This window comes from Ornithorhynchus anatinus, chromosome 12, assembly GCF_004115215.2.
Source record: "Ornithorhynchus anatinus isolate Pmale09 chromosome 12, mOrnAna1.pri.v4, whole genome shotgun sequence".
Lineage (NCBI taxonomy): Eukaryota > Metazoa > Chordata > Mammalia > Monotremata > Ornithorhynchidae > Ornithorhynchus > Ornithorhynchus anatinus.
The window spans coordinates 22,682,240-22,704,233 of record NC_041739.1 but is presented as its reverse complement, the minus strand read 5'-3'; the positions used below and the strand labels follow the sequence as shown (position 1 = coordinate 22,704,233).

The 21,994-nt window shown below is 43.1% G+C and overlaps 1 protein-coding gene across 17 annotated transcripts in view; it reads right to left on the bottom strand.

The window, feature by feature from the left end:
• The window catches only part of IQCM (IQ motif containing M), a 370,600-nt gene that overhangs the window by 124,649 nt on the left and 223,957 nt on the right, over positions 1 to 21,994 (bottom strand). For 16 of the 17 annotated variants that reach the window (XM_029076889.2, XM_029076891.2, XM_029076870.2 and 13 more), the window contains one exon: positions 14,141 to 14,342. In XM_029076889.2, the coding sequence (XP_028932722.1) occupies positions 14,143 to 14,342 (200 nt within the window). In that variant the 3' untranslated portion in view covers positions 14,141 to 14,142. Of the gene's footprint in view, positions 1 to 14,140; positions 14,343 to 19,323; positions 19,488 to 21,994 lie in introns of those variants that run through there. The other variant, XM_029076897.2, reaches the window with a different exon arrangement.

The window sequence follows — 21,994 nt, the reverse complement described above, 5'->3', positions numbered from 1 at the left end:
AATAAATAAGAACACTGCAAATTGAACAGGTCTTCCACATGGTGCAAGTGAGAATGGTCCTTTCTATTTGTTGGTAAAGTTATACATTGAGACAGAGCAGAATTTACCCTTAAAAATATTGTCCTTTTCCTTGTAAGTGATGCAGAAACAAAGTGCCAAACAGGCATGCCTTTCTAGTATTAACTAAGCATGAGCCTGGGTTCTAATCCTGCCTTTGCCACTTGTCTGCCGTGTGACCTTGGGTAAGTCACTTAACTTCTCTGTGCATCTGTTACCTCATCTGTAAAATGGGTATTGACACTGTGAGCTCCATGTGGGACAGGGACTGAGGTCCAACCCAGTTTGCTTGTATCCACTCCAGTGATTAGTCTGGCTCCCAGTAAGTGCTCAACAAATATCACTATTATTATTATTATTATTATTATTCAAAGCCCTACTAAAATCATATCTCCTCCAGAAAGCCTTCCCTGCCTAAGGTCAACCCCAATCTCTATTTTCCTTCCCTACTGCTTCACCTATGCACTTAATTCCACCTCTAAGCACTCAGGTACTCACCCCACTTGGTTGCTTCCCTTATTTGTACTTGATTTCATTGTCTACTGACTGTAAGATCCTTGAGGGCATCTCTATCACACTCTCCCAAGAGCTCAGTACAATTCTCTTCACAAAGTTAGCATTCAGTACCCTTGATTCATTGGTTTATGATTGTGCTTGCTTCTTTGAACCTTGGCATTCTGATTGATCCCTGACATTGCCTCTGCAGACATCTACAGAATTGTATTTTTAGGGGAAAGAGAAATGATGTTTTCCTTTGTATTTCAAACAGGTGGCAGTTGGTGGTTTCTGGAAAGTGGTACTTGCTAACCTTGTCCTTCATTCTGGAGGAATTATGGAAGAGGATGCCATTAATGAGTTCAAAGTGTCTTATAATTTGGCATTCTAGAAATCCCATATTTCTAGAAGAATTCTTCAGGGCAAATATGAACTCTATTTTTTCCTGTGAATTTTTCTGAATCGGAATCTTCCCAAATATTTTCTGAATCCTTCTGAATAACAACAGCTGTTCATCGCTAGGTTGGCTATTACCCTATTGCAGTAATGGCCAAAAGCCAGTGTTCTCTTCTTGATGGGATTTTTTTTTAATAAACTTTTTCTGGATTTTGTTTATGGTTAGCTGAATTCAAGGGAAGGGTGAAGTTACATGTAAACTCCAGCCAATGTTCTCTTCTTGATGGGATTTTTTTTTAAATGAGGCTTTTCTGGATTTTGTTTATGGTCAGGTCAATTCCAGCTGAATTCCAAGGGATGGCTAAATTCTTTCAAGTCAAATCCTAATCTTTTCAGTCTATCCTTTACAGATCCTTTTCTATCCTTTGGAATATCTTGGGTGCTCTTCTCAGAATCCTTTTCAGTCCATATTATATTCTTCCTAAAGTGTGGTGATATAGAACTGCATGCAGTAGCAAATGGCAAAACCATATCTACTACTTTGTTTCCTATGCCCTTCCAAATGACATCTAAAATTGTTTGGCCTATTTGGCTAAAGGCACAGATTGGACCAATTATTTTGCAGGAAGAGTGAATAATGAATTAAAAATCTTTCTGAGTTACCACTGATAGCTCAAAATCCATCCACATGGTGCTGTCGTTCGGACTATTTTTTTTTAGGTACACTACCTTGCATTTACTCATTCTGAACATCATCTATCTCTTTTCTGCCACTCTGTCATCTGTAGGACTTAAATACTATCAGCTTGATATTTCACATCTGGAAATCTTAGCATCATCTGAAATCATGGAGACTTGGAGACGTCATTGCACAAATCAAAGTTGTTCACCAAAATCAACCCTTGCACTGCTCTCAGGGTGCTTTTTACGGTACTCTGTCCTGAATAGTGCCCAGGTATCCCTACCCTATGTAAACTGTTTAATAACCAGTTTTGTAGCCAGGACAGAACATTTCTTCCAATTCTAGGATTATGCAGACTTTTAAAAAATCCTTTAGTATGGAACCATGTCAAAGACCTACTGCCCATTTCCTAATCACATGGTTTTGCCCCATCAAATCATTCCAATAGATTAAAGAAATATAATTTTCCCTTCCCAAAATCTTCTGAAAATATGGTTGAAGCTTTATTTCCCTATCAATTTAATATTGTAAAGAGGGGCGTGGAGATTTTTAAAGAGTGGAAGAAACAAGCCGTAGCCAACTTCCCAAGGGAAATTAAAATAACCCAAGGGATTATCACTTAGAGGCAGAGAGAAGAATGTTTTTTCTGATTAAGACAGTAAGGTGAAGGGAGAGTGCCAGAATTCAAGGAAAAGGTGAAAACTTCAGTCTTCAGTATGCTGGTACAGGAGCAATAACTGGGGAGTGATGGAGAAAGAAATTGAGAGTTTGAGAATTTAGGAAACAAAGTCTAGGAATGGGGTCTCCCAGCAAAGGAATATCAGATGTACTGTTGGTGAAGTTTATGGCATAGTGGATAGAGCACAAGCCTGGGAGTCAGAAGGTCATGGCTTCTAATCCCTCCTCTGCTGCTTGTCTGCGGTGTAACCTCGGGCAAGTCACTTCACTTTTCTGGGCCTCAGTTACCTCATCTGTAAAATGGCAATTGAGACTGAGAGCCCCATGAGGGACAGGGACTGTGTCCAACCCGATTTGCTTGTATCCTCCCTAGCACTTAGTACAGTGCCTGATACATAGCAAGCGCTTAACAAATACGACAATTATTATTATTATTACTCAGCACAACAAAATGTTTCTGTTGTAACTTTGAGGTAGAAAACCAGCCTGATTTGGCTGACTTTCTCCATATCTTTTATAGGCTTTTTGGTTGTTGGTCTACCTCAAGATATTCTTATTACCCACCAAAATTCAAGAAATACTCTGCATCAAAACCCATGAGGTCTAATGCCCTACAGCTTTTTTTTTTTTCAGGCCTGCCACAAGCAAAATATTATGGTCTCTCCTTCAGCCTGAAGAGAATACTACTACTACTACTACTACTACTACTATTTTTCAATGGTATTTATTGAGTGCTTACTATGTGCAGAGCACTGTACTAAGTGCTTGGAATGAACAAGTCGTCAACAGATAGAGACAGTCCCTGCCGTTTGACGGGCTTACAGTCTAATCGGGGGAGATGGACAGACAAGAACAATGGCAATAAATAGAGTCAAGGGGAAGAACATCTCGTAAAAACAATGGCAACTAAATAGAATCAAAGCGATGTACAATTCATTAACAAAATAAATAGGGTAATGAAAATATATACAGTTGAGCAGACGAGTACAGTGCTGAGGGGATGGGAAGGGAGGGGGGAGGAGCAGGGAAATGGGGGGAAAAGAGGGTTAAGCTGCAGAGAGGTGAAGTGGGGGTGGTAGAGGGAGTAGAGGGAGAAGGGGAGCTCAGTCTGGGAAGGCCTCTTGGAGGAGGTGAGTTTTAAGAAGGGTTTTGAAGAGGGGAAGAGAATTAGTTTGGCAGAGGTGAGGAGGGAGGGCGTTCCAGGACTGCGGGAGGACGTGGCCCAGGGGTCGACGGCGGGATAGGCGAGACCGAGGGACGGTGAGGAGGTGGGCGGTGGAGGAACGGAGCGTGCGGGGTGGGCAGTAGAAAGAGAGAAGGGAGGAGAGGTAGGAAGGGGCAAGGTGATGTAGAGCCTTGAAGCCTAGAGTGAGGAGTTTTTATTTACTACTAATAATAAATGATAGTGGTTTTTGTTTAAAATTTGCTGCATATGAAGCACTCTACTAAATTCTGATGTAGAAACAAGATATCAGGATGGACACAGTCCTTGTTCCACATAGGGCTCACAATTAAGTAAGAGGAAGGACAAGTATTGAATCCCCATTTTCAAGGTGAGGAAAATTTAGGCATGGAAAACTTAAATGCATCCTCAAGGTCACTCAGCAGGCAAGTGGTAAAGCCAGGATTAGAATCAATCAATTATATTCATTGAGTGCTTACTATGTGCAGACCACTGTACTGACAACTTGGGAGAGTACAATATTCTCACTCACTTGGGAGAGTACTCTTGGGAGAGTAGCAAAGTTGGTAGACACATTCCCTGCCCACAGTGAACACACAGTCCAGAGAGAGATTACACTCTAGAGGGGGAAGTGAGAATCACACTAGGCCATGCTACTTCTCAATCACTGCCACCAGGGAGTGGGGCCTCTGGAAGTGGATTTGAGGAAGCTCTGGAGAAAGGAGTTGGACCAGGAAGACCCCATTGTGAGCCCACAGACTTCATGCCTAGGGATTCCCTGGTGATTTGGTGCTTCTCTAGGAATGTCACAAACACTGGGCGGGGAAGACCCCCCTCCCCCACCCAAAATGCCCTCTTACAATGGCTTCATTTCCCCAACATTACCCAGACTCTTCCCTAGTCCCTCGGATGTGTGTTCACCTCAGACCATCCCAACCGAAACCAATCTGCCTGGAATATCTATGGATTCCAAGATGCAGACTGAGAGTTTCCCCAACCCAGTGACTGAACATCCATAATATTATGGGGCTTGAAATGTGGATAAAAAAATAAAATCACAAGGAATTGAACTCCCACTTCTTTCCTCCTCCCTACCCTTTCTCAGTGCCAAGAGGGAAGGGAAAAAAGCAAAAGCTCGGAAGGGTATCCTGATGTCTGATGTCAACAGAAATAATAAGTTCGGTCTATCTAAGGGAAATCTGGAGTGTTATATAACTGCAGTATACGTGAAGGGAAAATCAGAAATTTGGTCTGGCAAGTCATATTGCATGCAACCTCTGGGAGGCTGATTATGGCCCCCAGGCCCGATATATCAAGTCTTAAAGTTCCTCTGATGTCCGCTGGAAGCTAGAGAGCCCCTGAGGTCAAGAGCTGTCTGACTGCAATAACAACTTGTATTATTAAATTGGAACTTGCTGATTCCTTTTGTATTATTGTCTCAATGAATCTTTTTTTCTTCTTTCTGGAAAGAAACAATTCCACCAAGGTTACTGTTAGCAGTAACACTGAGAGAGACACCAGGCAAATTCCTTCCAAAAGTTTGTGTGCCCTTGCTGAGACACACTTGGGACCTTCTCCTTTGTTCTTCCATGGGCCACCAGGACTGGGTCATGTTTCATGGTCACTTCTCCAGCACAGATTTAGTTCTATTTCATACTTCACAGAGGTTTCGTCATTCCCCATGGAGAATGAACTTGTGAACCTCAGAGAGTGGAAGACATACACCAGAATGGTTACTATATCAGTACTCTAGCAAGGATTTCAGCGGGGAAATAACTCCGAATCAATGCCACTCTCATCTGGGTGTGTGTGTGCGCGCGTGTGTGTCTGTGTGTGAGAGGAGGAGGTTAGGGTTAGCTGGCTTGGGTTGGGGGGAAAGCAGTGAGGAAGAGAAGGCCACTGTGGATACAGAACTGCTTCTGGAAATGGGGACTGGGGCTCTGTGCAGGGAACCGGTTCTGTTTGACTCGACTGTGGATCTGAGAAGACCCAGGGCCCTTAATTCATTAGATTAGAGATTAATCTCTTAATTCAGAGATTAGAGATGGGTCTAATCTCTCTGGGTGCTCACAGTCCTGTCTCCAGAGTCACTCTGTACAGCCTCAGTCTCCCACGAAGGGACTCTTCTGCATCAGACAGTTGGTTTGGGGGAAGAGAGGAGGGAGATGCTTTGTGAGGAGAGAGACAGGGAATGTCCTTGTCCACTTGATCTTCAGCGAAACTGAATTATGGGGAATTGAGTGTGAGATGAATGTCAGTGGTGAGAGACAGCATGAGGTGCAATGAATAAGTTGCATAGAGGCTGGAGAGCTGAAAATACAGGTATGGTACTAGAAACTGACTTTCCAATGTGCTGAAGTGTTGGTATAGTTAATTCAGGAATACCAGCCTTACAGGTCTGATATTGAGGGAAGAGAAGGGAACAGTGCAAGAATACGGTAGAGCATAGTGAACTGCCCTGCACCTCTGCAGTTTCCACAGGAGGGATGCCAAGATCCACCATTCCCTCTCCATCCAAACTGCTACCGGGCTGGTACAAGCTCTCATGATATCTCAACTGGATTATTGTGTCAGCCTCCTCTCTGATCTCTCTTTCTCCTGTCTCTCCCTACTCCATTCTATTCTTCATTCCGCTGCCTGGATCATCTTCCTACAGAAACGCTCTGGGCCTGTCATTCCCCTCCTCAAAAACCTCCAGTGGCTGCCTATCAACCTCCGCACGAAACAAAAACTCCTTACTCTGGGCTTCAAAGCTCTCTATCACCTTGCCCCCTCCTACGTCACCTCCCTTCTCTCTTTCGACTGCCTACCCCATAGACTCTACTCCTCTGCCGCTCACCTCACGGTCCCCAACTCACGCCTGTCCCACCATCGACCCCGGGCCCACATCCTTCCACTGTCCAGGAATGCCCTCCCTCCTCACCTCCACCAAACGAACTCTCTTCCCCTCTTCAAAGTCCTACTGAGAGCTCACCTCTTCCATGAGGCCTTCCCAGACTGAGCCCCCCTTTCTCTCTGCTCCTCTGCCCCTCCATTCCCCCCCCACCATCTGCTCTTCCCCCTTCCCCTCCCCTCAGCACTGTGCATATTTGAATATATTATTTATTACCCTATTTATTTTGTTAATGATGCATGTAGCTCTATTATTCTATTTATCTTGATGATGTCTGAGCTAGATTGCTTGTTTTGTTTTGTTCTGTTTTGCTTTGCTGTCTGTCTCCTCTGTTTAGACTATGAGCTCGTTATTGGGCAAGGATTGTCCCTCTCTGTTGCCGAATTGTACGCTCCAAGCACTTAGTACAGTGCTCTGCACATAGTAAGCACTCAATAAATACTATTGAATCAATCTGTCAAGATCTTCACTCAACTGGTATGCCAGATCTTGACAGAATAATGCTGAATTCTCAACACTCATGTTTAGAAAACATTCAAAAATTCTTTCACTCTGAGATCTTATTCCACAGATAAAACCTAACTTTCTAAGAGCAGCGATCTAGAAGAAAATCTTGCAGACCTTTCCTCATCTGCTTTTCCAGATAATCCCATAATGCAACAGAAATTTCCTTTCCCAAATGGTGATTTGATTCAAGACCCTTTGTTACCTCTTTTTTATTGCTGTGGTTACTTGAATGACAAAAGCAATAGGGTTTTTTTCAGAGGTGTTTACGAACTAAGATTAATTGATTAATAAAAATAAATAATAATTATTATTATGGTATTTGTTAAGTGCTTACTACGTGCCAGGCACTTTTCTAAGCACAGGGGTGGATATGAGCAAATCGGATTGGTCACAGTCCCTGTCCCACATGGGGCTCTCAGTCTCAATCCCCATTTTACAGATGAGGGAATTTAGGCCCAGAGAAGTGAAGTGACTTACCCTAGGTTACACAGCAGACAATTGGTGGAGCCAGGATTAGAAACCACGACCTTCAGACTCCCAGGCCTGGGCTCTATCCACTACATCATGCTGTTCTCTTAGGCTGAGAGGGTGAGTGACATACCCATTCATTTCCTTTTCCAATTTCTAACCCATACGACAAAGCTACCAGGCGATTATTTTTTCTTGAAATTCCACCCTTTTCTCACCTCCACTGGTTCTAAGACAGACCTGAGATACATGTCTGGACAATAATAGACCCTGGGATTTCTGGTCTAGTCTCCATTCTAACATCCCTTTCTTCCTGTATTCCTAATTTCCTCTCTAATAATCCATTATAGGGAGCCAAGATAGTCAACCTTTTAGAGCAAAGCAATGTTCTGGTTTACTTTTTAACATGAAAAAGTCCCATGAATGTAGATTTTGGGTTCTGAATTGATTTGTAAGATGAGATGGGGGAGAAAGTAGAGATAGGGACCGGGGAGGCAGTGGGGGCAAGAGAGATGATGATCAGGACAGACCCATCCTAAAAAAACAGACAAAAAAATTTCCTTTTTGTGAAGGTATTTGGGGACTGCAACAGGGGTACAATTTACATAAGAGGCATTTAGTTGGTTTATGAATATATCTGGGCATCCAAAAAAATCTAACAATCACCAGTAGGAGTTAAACTATGATTCAACATGGCATCCTCTCCTATGTTTGACATCTTCTAGGCGTACGACACACTCTGACACCGGCCTGGCTCCCACCCTGACATATGTTCATTCAATAGTATTTATTGAGCGCTTACTATGTGCAGAGCACTGTACTAAGCGCTTGGGATGAACAAGCCGGCAACAGGTAGAGACGGTCCCTGCCGTTTGACGGGCTTACAGTCTAATCGGGGGAGACGGACAGACAAGAACAATGGCAATAAACAGCGTCAAGGGGTAGAACATCTCGTAAAAACAATGGCAACTAAATAGAATCAAGGCGATGTACAATTCATTAACAAAATAAATAGGGTAACGAAAATATATACAGTTGAGCGGATGAGTACAGTGCTGTGGGGATGGGAAGGGAGAGGTGGAGGAGCAGAGGGAAAAGGGGAAGATGAGGCTTTAGCTGCGGAGAGGTAAAGGGGGGGATGGCAGAGGGAGTAGAGGGGGAAGAGGAGCTCAGTCTGGGAACGCCTCTTGGAGGAGGTGATTTTTAAGTAGGGTTTTGAAGAGGGAAAGAGAATCAGTTTGGCGGAGGTGAGGAGGGAGGGCGTTCCAGGACCGCGGGAGGACGTGACCCAGGGGTCGACGGCGGGATAGGCGAGACCGAGGGACGGCGAGGAGGTGGGCGGCAGAGGAGCGGAGCGTGCGGGGTGGGCGGTAGAAAGAGAGAAGGGAGGAGAGGTAGGAAGGGGCAAGGTGATGGAGAGCCTTGAAGCCTAGAGTGAGGAGTTTTTGTTTGGAGCGGAGGTCGATAGGCAACCACTGGAGTTGTTTAAGAAGGGGAGTGACATGCCCAGAGCGTTTCTGCAGGAAGATGAGCTGGGCAGCGGAGTGAAGAATAGACCGGAGCGGGGCGAGAGAGGAGGAAGGGAGGTCAGAGAGAAGGCTGACACAGTAGTCTAGTCCACAATGGTCTGTCCGCAATGGTCCTCTCCCCAGCTGACAGCCCCTCCCAAATATGGAATGTTCCCAGATCCATCCAGGCAGAATTTTGCCTCGTGTCCCCACTGGACAGTCCACTCCCCGGCCCACAGCCCCTCCCAAATACTAAGCACTCTCAGGTCTGTCCCAGAAGAACTCTGCACATGTCCCCAGTGGACAGTCCTCTCCCTGATGGCACAGTTCCTCCCAAATCCATAGCACCCCCAGATCTGTCCTGGAAGAACACTGCACAGGTCCCCAGTGGACAGTCCACTCCCCAGAGCACAGCCCCTTCCAAATACGTAGCACCCCTAGGTGTATGCCGGAGGAACTCTTCACATGTCATCAGCAGACAGTCCTCACCCTGGCGCATAGACCAACACAAATACAGAGTGCCCCTGATCTGCTCCAGAGGAACTCAGGACCTAATAACTTCCAGCTCCACTCCCATGCAGCCCTCCAGAAAAGATACACAGACATAATATTAACATCTGTCTCACCTCCTAGTCTGCAAGTTCACTGTGAGCAGGGAATGTGTCTACCATTTCTGTTGCATTGTTCTCTCCCATGCACTTAGTGTGATGCTCCTCCCAGAATAAGCATTCAATGAATACTATTGATTTACTGATTGACCAATCAGATGTTAGCAGAACTGAGGGGTTCCATAAATTCCAGTCCACATTTAAATCTCTCTTACGCACCCAAATACTGTGAGAAGCAGCATGGCTCAGTGGAAAGAGCCCAGACTTGGGAGTCAGAGGCCGTGGGTTCTAAGCCCGGCCCCGCCACTAGTCTGCTGTGTGACCTTGGGCAAGTCACTTAACTTCTCTGTGCCTCCGTTCCCTCATCTGTAAAATGGGGATTGAGACTGTGAGCCCCACATGGGACAAACTGATTATCTTGTATCTATCCCAGAATTTAGCAGAGTAATTGGCACATAGTAAGTGCTTAACAAATACCATAATTATTATATTACATGTATTGCTATTAGTATTATATATTATATTATATCAGTATTATTTTTGTTATTATTATGTATTTGGGAGGGGTTGTGCTAATAATAAGTGCTTAACAAATGCCATAACAATTATTATTATTACCAAGTAACCATATTCATGTATTTGGAGAAATTAAGTGGGTGAGTGATACAGTAAATGAGGAAATGGAGGACTCAAGGGAGGACCTAAAATGAATGGCTGGAGAGTTTTTTGTGACGAGAACAAGGCTAAATAGTGCTCCAGAAGCCATGGCTTTCAAAAGAAGAGTGTAATGAACAGTGCTGAGCACAACTAAAACGTCCAGAAGGATTAGTATGGATAAGAAACCACTGAATTTGGCCAATAAGAAAGCCATTAAAACTACAGAAAAGCCTTTGTCTGTGGAGTGGTGGTCCGCAGGGGGTTAGGAATAGAGCAGATAAATCTCAGGCAATTAATGGATACTTTAATTAGATTCATTTGTTTAAACTACACACTTAAATTTTAGCAGCAGAGTTTGAACACCTATTGTTCACAGAGCACTGTGCTAAGTGCTTTTAAGGGGAAACTTTATTAAGAAATTTGAGGTGAGTTTGGGCAGAGCAAAAAGGGAAGGAGGAAATCACAAGTGTGAAAATTTTGTGTAGTATAGCAGGTGAAGGAGAGCAAGCAAGCCAGTAGTCCTTTTTTTTTTGGTGGCAATTAAACCATGAAATTGTCTAAACATTCTGCCAACGTTTTTAACATGTCAGTGACATGTGACGCTTTCTCAGAAGGTTTGTCCACATTCCACAGCTAAAACCTAATATCTTACCTGACTGTACGTCTCACTGACACAAAGGCACCCTTGGGGTCACAGCGAGGATTACAATTTGAAGCAGAGTAATATACCACGCTGCTCTCTGAGCTGCAAAGCCTCACAATGCTTAAATAACGTATTTGTCACCAGCAGCCAAGTGATTTTCTTTAATTGTTGTCAGCATCTGAAGGGTCTGTCTCTCAAAAAGAAAACCCAAAAACAAAGAAAACATATAGAGACCTAGTGCTGTCAGGATGCTACAAGCTTTGTTAAAATTACAGATTTGAAATAACCACTCCACTGAACAGTTGTTTGAAAGGATCATTACGGCAATTTAGTCCATATTTTTATCTCCTCCAACTTGGCCAAGTATAACTAATCAAATCAACACTAAATACTAATAAACTTTGAAAACGATTATAGTTTAAATTTCCACCACAGCCATAGATTGGTGATTAAGGGAGAGCTAGAGCAGTCGATGAATGGATAATCAATGCCAAATTCTGGTTTCATAGAAGTTAGTGAACATCAAGAAGGAGAGGAGACCTTGAATTTATGCCTTCAGTTGTTACAACCCCACCCCTATTTCCCATCTTAAAAAACTGCATCATCAAGTGGTGTGCCTTTCTAAACAGAGAAGCCGAAGACAACTACTCTCCAAGCATTAAGCACGTGCATTTCCTGAAAGTGTTGAAATATAATGGGTGAATTCCAAATTCTATAGCTGGCTAGCTTTTTGGTAAAAGAATTCAGAAGTGTGGCAGAAACATTGCTGTGTCTGAACTAATCAACGTCCCAAAAGACGTTGAAGGGGAAAAGAGTATGTGGAAATACCATTTGTCCTACAGGGCCATGACATTTTATAGAGGGCCATCAACTACGCTTCAATCTTTTGCTTTTCCTGGGAGAGTGGAAAGGGCAGATTGGCTGAAGTGGTCCGATGGCCCACTGACCTGTGACTGGAAATCAGAAGAGAATGCCTTCTGGCTTTGTTGCACCTAGTGGACATCTCCAGTTACACTCCCATTTAAAGTTAATGGATTAACTCTTTTGTAACATCACAGGGGTATTCCGGGCGGTTCTGAATTGTTGAATATATCAGTCGCTTGAGGATATTCTAAAACCTTCAGTTCAGGAAGAATCAACTTGATATGGACAGCGAAATGGAGATATCACATGCCTTGATAAGGTCAAGCCAGTTTTCCAATCATTCCTCTAATTCCATATCCTTTAATATTTGACCAAGAAGGCCTGAGGGGGAGATGAATCCTTCCATCAATTTTTGCACTCTGACAAAGACCTTGGCCACCAGTGCCCAAACACCTAAGTTACCTCTGGAAACTCTGCAGTGAAGATAGGCTGTTTTCTCTTTCCTGGGTTTCCCTGAAGACTACTTGGGAAACCCAGTTACTTAACTAACTAATATAAATAAATGGTGGGCTTGCTTTCACAGTGCCCCTCACTTAACAAACATTTTATGACCATTCCCTACTTTCAATGAAAGCTCTGTCTAAAACACACTTGAAATTTTGGGGGTTTCCATCACATGTTGTTTTTAAAAGACTTATTTTAAAGGCCACCAACACTTGAAATTTCTTGTGGAGAAATATATATGGAGAATGTCAGAGGTGCACAATGTTACATAGGGGCTGATCTCTCAAAGCTGCATATATTTTAGGAGATATAGAGCAAAAGTCAAGCTGTGTACATATTCAAAAGTTCAAGATAGGAATCCAGTAATAATAATAACGGTATTTGTTAAGTGCTTACTCTGTGCCAAGCACTGTTCATTCATTCATTCAATTGTGCAGAGCACTATACTAAGCATTTGGAAAGTCCAGTTCAGCAAGAAATAGAGACAATCCCTGCCCACAAGTGCTAGGGTAAAAACAGGGTAATCAGGTTGTCCCACGTGAGACTCACAGTTTTAATCCCCATTTTACAGATGAGGTAACCGAAGCACAAGAAGAACTGAAGCACAAGAAGTGAAGGTCACACAGGTCACACAGGTCACATAGCAGACAAGTGGCAGGGGTGGTATTGGAACCCGCATCCTTTGACTCCCAAGCCCGTGCTCATTCCACTAAGCCACGCTGCTCCTCTGACTTCTCAGTAGTCAGTTAATCATATTTACTGAGCGTTTACTCTGTGCAGAGCACTGTACTTAGCACCTAGGAGAATACAATATAACTATAAACACACACATTCCATGCCCATAGCCAGCTTGCAGTCTACTGGCCAACAAATAATAATCCTTCTCTGAATTCACGTTAGTAAATTCTCAGTACTACTATCATTATTTGTAATGGTACTATTATAATGGTACTACTACTACTAATAATAATGTTGGTATTTGTTAAGCGCTATGTGCAGAGCACTGTTCTAAGCGCCGGGGTAGATACAGGGCAATCAGGTTGTCCCACGTGAGGCTCACAGTCTTCATCCCCATTTTACAGATGAGGTAACTGAGGCACAGAGAAGTGAAGTGACTTGCCCACAGTCACACAGCTGAGAAGTGGCAGAGCCGGGATTCAAACCCATGACCTCTTACTCCCAAGCCCGGGCTCTTTCCACTGAGCCATGCTGCTTCCCATTACTATTACCCATTACCCCATTACAATTTCCATTAATAAAAATAATAATATGTCAAGCACTGGCCTAAACACTGGGATAGATAAAAGATAATCAGGCCAGACACGGTCCCTGTCCAATATGTGGCTCACAGCCTAAGTAGGAGGGTGGGAAATTTAATCCCAATTTTATTAATAATAATAATGTTGGTATTTGTTAAGCACTTACTATGTGCAGAGCACTGTTCTAAGCACTGGGGTAGATACAGGGTAATCAGGTTGTCCCACATGAGGCTCACAGTCTTCATCCCCATTTGACAGATGAGGTAACTGAGGCACAGAGAAGTGAAGTGACTTGCCCACAGTCACACAGTTGACACGTGACAGAGCCGGGATTCAAACCCATGACCTCTGACTCCCAGGCCCGGGCTCTTTCCACTGAGCCACGCTGCTTCTCTACAAATGAGAAAACTGAGACTCAGAGAAGTTAAGTGACTTGCTCAAGGTCACACAGCAGGTAAGAGACAGAGCTAAGATTACCACCTAGGTCCTCTGACTCCCAGGCCTTTATTCTTTCCTCAAGGCCAAGCTGCTTCTTGAAGCAATCTGAAAGCAGAGTAGATTGTCATCAAGGCCATCTGAGAGAGAACCTCAAAGTCATTTCTGAATTTTAGAAATCTTTTGGGCAAAAAAACACAGGTGGTACAAATCATCTCATATGACTGACTGTTTTTTTAAACATCATCACCATATTAGCCCAATAAAGCATAAGGCGAATGCTTATTTCAAAGTCAATCCTACCTTCAACCGAAGAATATCTGAGAAGTGTATCTGTCCCAGTAGTCATTAAAAGGATAACCGGCAAAGAGGATAGCCAGCAAAATGATTCTACGAGCATCCTGTTGCAGCACAATATTGGTTGGATTCTGAATGGCATTCTTTGTTCTTAGCCATTCTTTTCTATTGTTCTGACAAACATAGCTTTTCAACTCCAGCGTGATACCTATAGCATAAAAACACGAGCCAAAACATACAGAAATATAAGTATTTTAAAGCTCATATATACAACAGTCTCAAATGCTGTAGTCCTTTAAGTAATGCTGCCTTAAAAAGAGCAACTGGTGCAATATTAAATATATTTATGTTGATCTCGTATTCTGTCTTTCGAGAAACCATGGCCTTCTTTTTCAGTGGTCAGCTCTTCAGTTTGGGTCCTGTTCCCAGTATTACAATAGGATTATTTTGCTAAGATTACAATTTAATTATTTCATTTAGCTGGAAAATTTCAAGGTCGTTCTTAGGTCAAGCTTGTTAGGATGCTGAGATTGAAAGAGATCACATTTCTAGACTCTGTTGTAATATTCCTAAAGATCATGTGAGGGAAGACAGCCAGCGTGAATACAAATGAGGCAAATCCCAAGTGACTGATATTTGCAATTAATTTGGATTGCTCTAATGGGTTCAATTTCCTATTAACAAATCTGCATCAGGAGAAAAGTCTGAGGCCCTGGTGAGCCGATTCAAGCACCGGTTTGAAAAAGAGACAAAAGGATGCCATCCCTGAGAATCCAAAAAATTTGGCAAGACAGACCTTAGCACCTTCATTTTTGTCGACTACTGTGGTTTTCAACAAAGATGCAAATGCAATGGTTGGTGATGTGGATTTCATGCTTTACACTCTCGTGATGATGACAAAAATCAGGACCAACTGTTGCTCTCAGATCTCTAGGGTGGCCATATTCTGAAATGGTCTTTTGGAGCTCCATCTCTGGAGACCTTAATCAGTTAATCAACCCATCAATCAATGGTATTTATTAAGTACTTACTAACTGCTTAGGAGAGTACAGCGCAACATAATTAGAAGACACGTTTCCCACCCGTAACAAGTTTAATCTCCAGGACAGTTCTGAGAGGTGATTATCTTTCATCTCTCATCATCCTCCTCGTCCCCCTCTAGACTGTAAACTCACTGGCAGGGAAATTTTGTGTCTTCCAACTCTGCTATACTGCACTCTCCCAAGCACTTAGTACAGTGCTCTGCACACAGTAAGTGCTCAATAAATATTGCTGACATTAATTTAATAATATCAACTACTCCCTACTCAATCAATAATGCTTTCTCAGCTTGATCTCACCAATTCTTGGTTTTCCTCCTCCTCCTCTAACTTCTCAGCCTTTTTCAGAATCAGTTTCCTACTCAATCGATCAATCAGTAGTATTTACTGCATGCTCACTATAATAATAATAATTATAATAATGATGGTATTTGTTAAACACTTCCGATGTGCCAAGCTCTGTTCTAAGCACTGGGGTAGATACAAGAGAATGAGGTTGTCCCATGTCCCACGTTTGTCCCATGAGGTTGGACTCATAGTCTTAATCCCCATGTTACAGATGAGGCAACTGAGGCTCAGAGAAGTTAAGTGACTTGCCCAAAGTCACACAGCTAAGTGGCAAAGCCACCCACGACTTCTGACTCCCAAGCCTGTGCTCTTTCCACTAAGCCGTGATGCTTCTACTATAAAAATTATGGTATTTGTTAAGTGCTTACTATGTTCCAGGCCCTGTTCTAAGCGCTGGGGTGGATACAGGCAAATGAGTTGGACGTAGTCCCTGTCCCACGTGGGGCTCACAGTCTCAATCCCCATTTTACAGATGAGGTGAGACCCAGAGAAGTGAAGTGACTTGCCCAAGGTCACACAGCAGACGTGTGGCGGATCCCGAAATAGAACCCATGACCTTCTGACTCCCAGGCCCGTGGTCTATCTGTTACACCCTCCTGCTTCTCTATGCCACAAAGAACTGTACTAAGTACTTGGGAGAGTACAAAACAACAGAGTATTATAGACATTTTCCTGCTTACAGAGCTTTTGTTAACACCCGGTGTTTCACTGGGCTCTGTCTAGATTCTTTTAATAACAATAATGTTGGTATTTGTTAAGTGCTTACTATGTGCAGAGCACTGTTCTAAGCGCTGGGGTAGATACAGGGTAATCAGGTGGTCCCACGTGAGGCTCACAGTTAATCCCCACTTTACAGATGAGGTCACTGAGGCACAGAGAAGTTAAGTGACTTGCCCACAGTTACACAGCTGACAAGTGGCAGAGCCAGGATTCAAACCCATGATCCCTGACTCCCAAGCCCAGTCTTTTCCCACTGAGCCATGCTGCTTCTCTACCTTTCCTACTCTACATTCACTCTTGGGGATCTCATTCATGAGCACAGTTTCGGTTTCTCTCCAGCTCATGACTTTGCTCCTCCCAAGTGAGCTTTCTCTTTGTGGCCCACTCTTACTGTTTCCACATGTAGCCCCTTGCTCATGCCTGGAATTCCTTTTCCATCAAATCCCCCAGACCATAGGCCTCCCTATCCTCAAAGCTATCCTGAATTTCCACCTCTTGCAGGAGGCTTTCCCTGATTAATTCTCCTCTCCCTACATTATACCCTCCCAAATACCTCTTCAGCTCATACATTCACAGCCACACAGAGCAATCGATCAATGGTATTCACTGAGCGCTTACTCTGTTCCGAGCACTGTACTAAATGATTGGGAGAGTAGAAAACAACAGCATTGGTAGACACGTTCCCTGCCCACAACAAGTTTACAGTCTAGAGGAACCTATTTATTTAATCTGATTTATCCATCTTCCTCTGCTTTTTCCTTTAATCTGTGAACTATTTTGTGGTGGTCTCCCTCCTTTATATTGTAAGCTCCTGGAGGGAAAGGATTGAGTCTTTTACATCTACTGTACTCTCCAAAAGTTAGTACAGTGATCTACACAGCTGCTGTCCTATAAATTCTATTGGTGACCTGAGACATTTTCCTAATGATTTTCTTCTGCGCTGTGCATCAGAATATAGCGAATTAGCTACTAATAGAGAAGTCTAAATCTCTGGGCCAAAGTTTAAAAGGAAAGGTAACCAAAATCCTTAGAAAGAGACTTTATTGTCACCAAGGGCCAACATTTTGCAGAACACTCTGCTAGGTGATGGAGAAAATGAAATAGAGATTCAAAAAAAAAAGGGCCCTGCCTTCAAGAAGCTTATGGTCTAATGACCTAGGAAGGCATTGCCCTTATCCTCTCGTCCCACTTCAGGCTGGTTCTCTTGCCACCACCTCATGGCTTTGGGAGGGAACAATTTGGCCTAGTGGTAATAGCATGGACTGGGACTCAAGAGATCTGGGCTCTAGTCCCTGCTCTGCCATTTGCCTGTGTGTGACCTTGGCAAATTTCCTCATTTCCTCATCTGTAAAATGAGAACTCATTATCTGTTCTCCCTCCTACTTAGATTATGGGCCCTATGTGGGACAGGGACTGTGTATGACTTGATTACCTTGACTGTACCTCAGAACTTAGTGTAGTGTTTGGCACCCAGTAAGCATTTAATAAAAACTGCAATCATCTGAGAGTCCGGTGTAGTGTGGGCTACAAGGGAAACCATGCAACTGCAAAGGAATTGGTTAAAAAGGCTGGATGAATTTTACAACAAGGCGTAAGGCAGATTCATGGCCAACTGGGGAACAGCAGATCTTTGAAGAGCTATGGAAACTGAAGTTTAAGGAAAGAGAGGGTGAGTAAAGAAAAACTTTTTTAACGGCTTAGCTAGGCAACAGGTCGCGGTGACAGATTGATTTACGTTGGGCTTGCCAGCAACAGCAAGCAAAAATGACACGCTCTGTTGTTTATTCATTCAATCACATTTATTGAGTGCTTACTGTGTGCAGAGCACTGTACTAAGCGCTTAGTCATCTGGCAGTGGTTTTTGAGAGACCTTTACAGGTGTAAGAGAGATGTGGGGTGGCTGCTTTAGAAGGGGAGAGAGTTCCATATCAGGGGAAAGGAGCCCGTCGTTGGGCAGGGATCGTCTCTTTCTGTTGCCGAATTGTAAATTCCAAACACTTAGTACAATGCTCTGCACATAATAAGCGCTCAATAAATACGATTGAATGAGTGAATGAATAATGGTTTGTAGATAGGAGAGTCACAAGTGAGGCTCAGTGAGAAGGCTGGCTTTGGAGGAGCAAAGAGTACAGAATATGGTGAGCGAGAGAAGAAGCAGTATTGCCTAATGGAAAGAACTGGGAATCAGAAGGACCTGGGTTCTAATCCTGACTCCATTCTTTGTCTTGCTATGTGACTTCGGGCAAGTCACTTCACTTCTTGGGACCTCAGTTACCTCATCTGTAAAATGGGGATTAATATTGTGAGCCCCATGTGGCACATGAACTGTGTCCAAGCTGAGTAGCTTGTGTCTACCCCAGTGATTAGTACACTGCCAGGTATATAGTAATCACTTAATAAATACCATTTAAAAAAAAAATTATTTAAAAGGGAGATGGCAGGTGGGGAGGCTTAAAGCTGAGGTTTTGGTTTTTTGTTAGAAAAAATGGAGAGAATTTGAGTTTGAAGAGAGTAATCTGTTCTGAATGGATTTTTAAGAATATATGTCCACATGTTTTTAGGATAGCCAGAAGAGGAGAGGAGAGTAAGACAGAGAGACCAGTAAAGAGGCTATTCCAGCCAGAGGGAAGTCTCTCGACAGCTGGAGAAGAAAAGGTCAGTCTGAAATATTACAGAGGAAGAATCCACAGAATTAAGAGGCTGATGGAATGTGGAGAAACAAATGACAAGACTCAAAGGTGACACCAAGTTTGCAAGCTTCTGAGTTAGGAAGGATACTTTTGTCATCGCTGTTGTTGTTGGAAAACTAAGAAAAAAGGGAGATTTAGAAAGGAAGGGGAATTCAGTTTTTAGTGTCCTTTATAAATGAGGTGAGCAGAGAACCTGCTTTCAAGAATAGTTATCCTTCTGTTTTAACTTCATCTGTTAGGTTGAGCCAACCAGTGATTGATGCCCATTGCCAACTATCTAGCAGCTGAGATATGGTCTTGATGAAACTGTTGCAAATGCCATGTCTCAAAGCCAAGTCCTTTATAGAAATCCATATTAAAGCTCACACGCCTTGTTTATATAAATCAGTACCTTCTGAAATGAAACCTGTGTATTTCGTAAGCAGTCCTTAAAAGCGCAGCCATTTCCAGAAATTCTCTTGTTTTGCCCCTCGATTAGGTCCACACACATTGACAATTTTCATACTCGGTCATTTCAGTTCACATAAAGATGTCATTCTTCTTTGCTCAGAGTCTCTGATGCAACCAAACAAAAACATTACGGTTTGGAATCAAGCCAAATTGGAAGGTTTACGGGTAAGGTATATTGCTTTTGCATATACAGTACGTCCATTGATATCAGATCCGGCGGCCACTCGGGAATGTATGGCAGATCCAACATGAATCGGGTTTTCATGTAGACCTCCATTAAACATGGATCAGAGCCAGGATTCCAGGAGTCAGTGAAAGAGCTATACTGTATGTGGCTTGGAGATGATCTTGCACAGTCAAGTTAGTTGGGTTTGACTATTTGAATGATGGCAAAAACAATATGTTTTGATTCTTTTCTCAAAATACATCCATTCAGGAAAGATGAAATCAGTAGCCAAAAATCTCACCAATCACAGCTCCCAGTTTCCAAGCCAAATAGGGTACCATTGGCAATACTTAATCATATTGTGTTGTTTATGCTTGGTGCCAGCATAAAGCTTTCCCATTTGGCAAAGTTTGCTTTGTTTTCTCTTTTGGGGAAGCGGGAAGGGGAGAGGGTGGGAACAGAAGCCAACTTGGTGGTGCCTTATTTACTTCCTTCTTGTCATCACAATCAAATTTTCTTAGCTTCTTGATGACAGATCCTGAATGTAAATAACAGACACTTAAAAAATCAAAGGCATTTCCCATCAGATATTACCAACGGAAGGCAGGATGTGTTGGGGCCTCGAATTCCCAGACAGTAACTCTGAAAAGGTGAAAGAAGTGAAATGTTCTCACACACACTCAGGGACACAGGTTGGGAGTTGGGGACAATATTAGTGGCGCAAACCTTTGCAAGAGTGAATCCACGGTGTCTCAAAATGAGAGAAGGCTTCATGAAAGATAAAGGAATGATAATGCAAGCCACAGGAACATCTTTAGGTGAAGAGAAGGAAACTACATTTCCTGGCCAAGAAGCTGTATCATATTGACTCCCAGGGAAAAGATAGTGATAAGGGAACATTCTTTGGCTTCCCTGCTACAGATAATTCCCTGAGGACGCTCTCCAATCCCTTTCTTAAAATAAACCACTGTGTCTATAGTCAGAAAGATTTTTCATTGCTTAGATGTGTTTCTGACAGACTTTTCAAGTTTTGGTATGTGAATTATTTATTTCACAAAAATAACTATGTAGATATGTGGGGATATTATTTAACCAGAGGTCCCTTATGCTAAATTAAATAAAAAATAATATTTGTTTGATAGCATGGCATATAATCATGAAACAGAATTATTTGAGGAAACAAGAGGTAACTTATAATGAGCTGTGAGCTGAAACCTGATTGTACCAGAGGTACATTTTCACCTGGCACTAGAAGGATGCTCCACATTTGGGCTCATGGCAAGTTAAGGTTCCATTTATTTGCTTCAAATCAGATACCCATTGATGCAAGCTCCCTATTTAAACCCAGGAATTGAGGCCCGACAAGCAGTGGAAAATATGCTTTGGAACTCTACAGACCACGGATGTCTCTGGAGGCCATTCCTGCAAAATCTAGGGTTGTCTAAAGCCGATGATGATCTCAGGGGGCTGTACTCAACTTTCCTTCTCATGTTGAGAGCCAAAGTTTGAGTAATTGGTAGAGGTTGAGGATGATGACTAATGGCCCTGAAAATCAACTGGGAACAGGAGGAGAGGAAATGGACTACAACTGCAGTAAAAGGGATTTCAGCTAGACTTAAGGATCACTTTCTCACATTGGGACCCGTAATATGAGAATGGACCACCTGGAATCCCAGCTGCTGAGTGGTAGAAATGTCTTTTTTCACTGATGCTTAGGAAAGAGCAACATACAAAGGGCCCTCACAAAGACTTTACTCATGGACTTACCCTGGGATCTGCTTCTCACTAGGGAAGCACGTTGTGCAAAGAGGGGAAACCTACTTGTCAATACAGAAGTTTGCTCTTTAAACCACCCTGGGTGGGAACTTTCACTTTCAGAAGAGTTGCATTGGCTTTTTCCCAAAAACTGGCAGCCGTGAAGAGGCAAAACAAGGGCCCCCCATTGTTTGAATTCTGGACAATTTCCCAGTGCCAGCCCCCTCCTTCTTGAACACTGGCCCTGGACATGAAGTTCTGCTTAATAAAGATAAAGGCTGCAACAGGGGTAAAGAGTTTAAAATTACATCAAGAGGAATTGGGGGTAAACACCGGGAAGAAACTCCTGACCCCAATTTCTTACCGAAGATGGTTGCAGGGTCTCCTGCTCTGGGCATTCTAAAGGAAAGGGTAATCACCAGTAGAGTGCCCACTGATGGCCCTAGAGTTTTCTGGGTGTCCCTTGGCTGACCTTAGAATATAAAGGTTTCATGAAGGGTAGGGTCATAAGAAATTACCTGAAAAGGTGACCCCCAAATGAGAAGGGACTCCAGTGGAGAGGCGTCTTCCTCAGACCCAGAGATGCATTGCTGCCATTTATGGAGGCTGATCTAGCCCAGGCTGGAGTGTCTGCTGGGAAACAGTATTGTCTCGTGGATAGACCATGGGCCTGGGAGCCAGAAAGACCTGG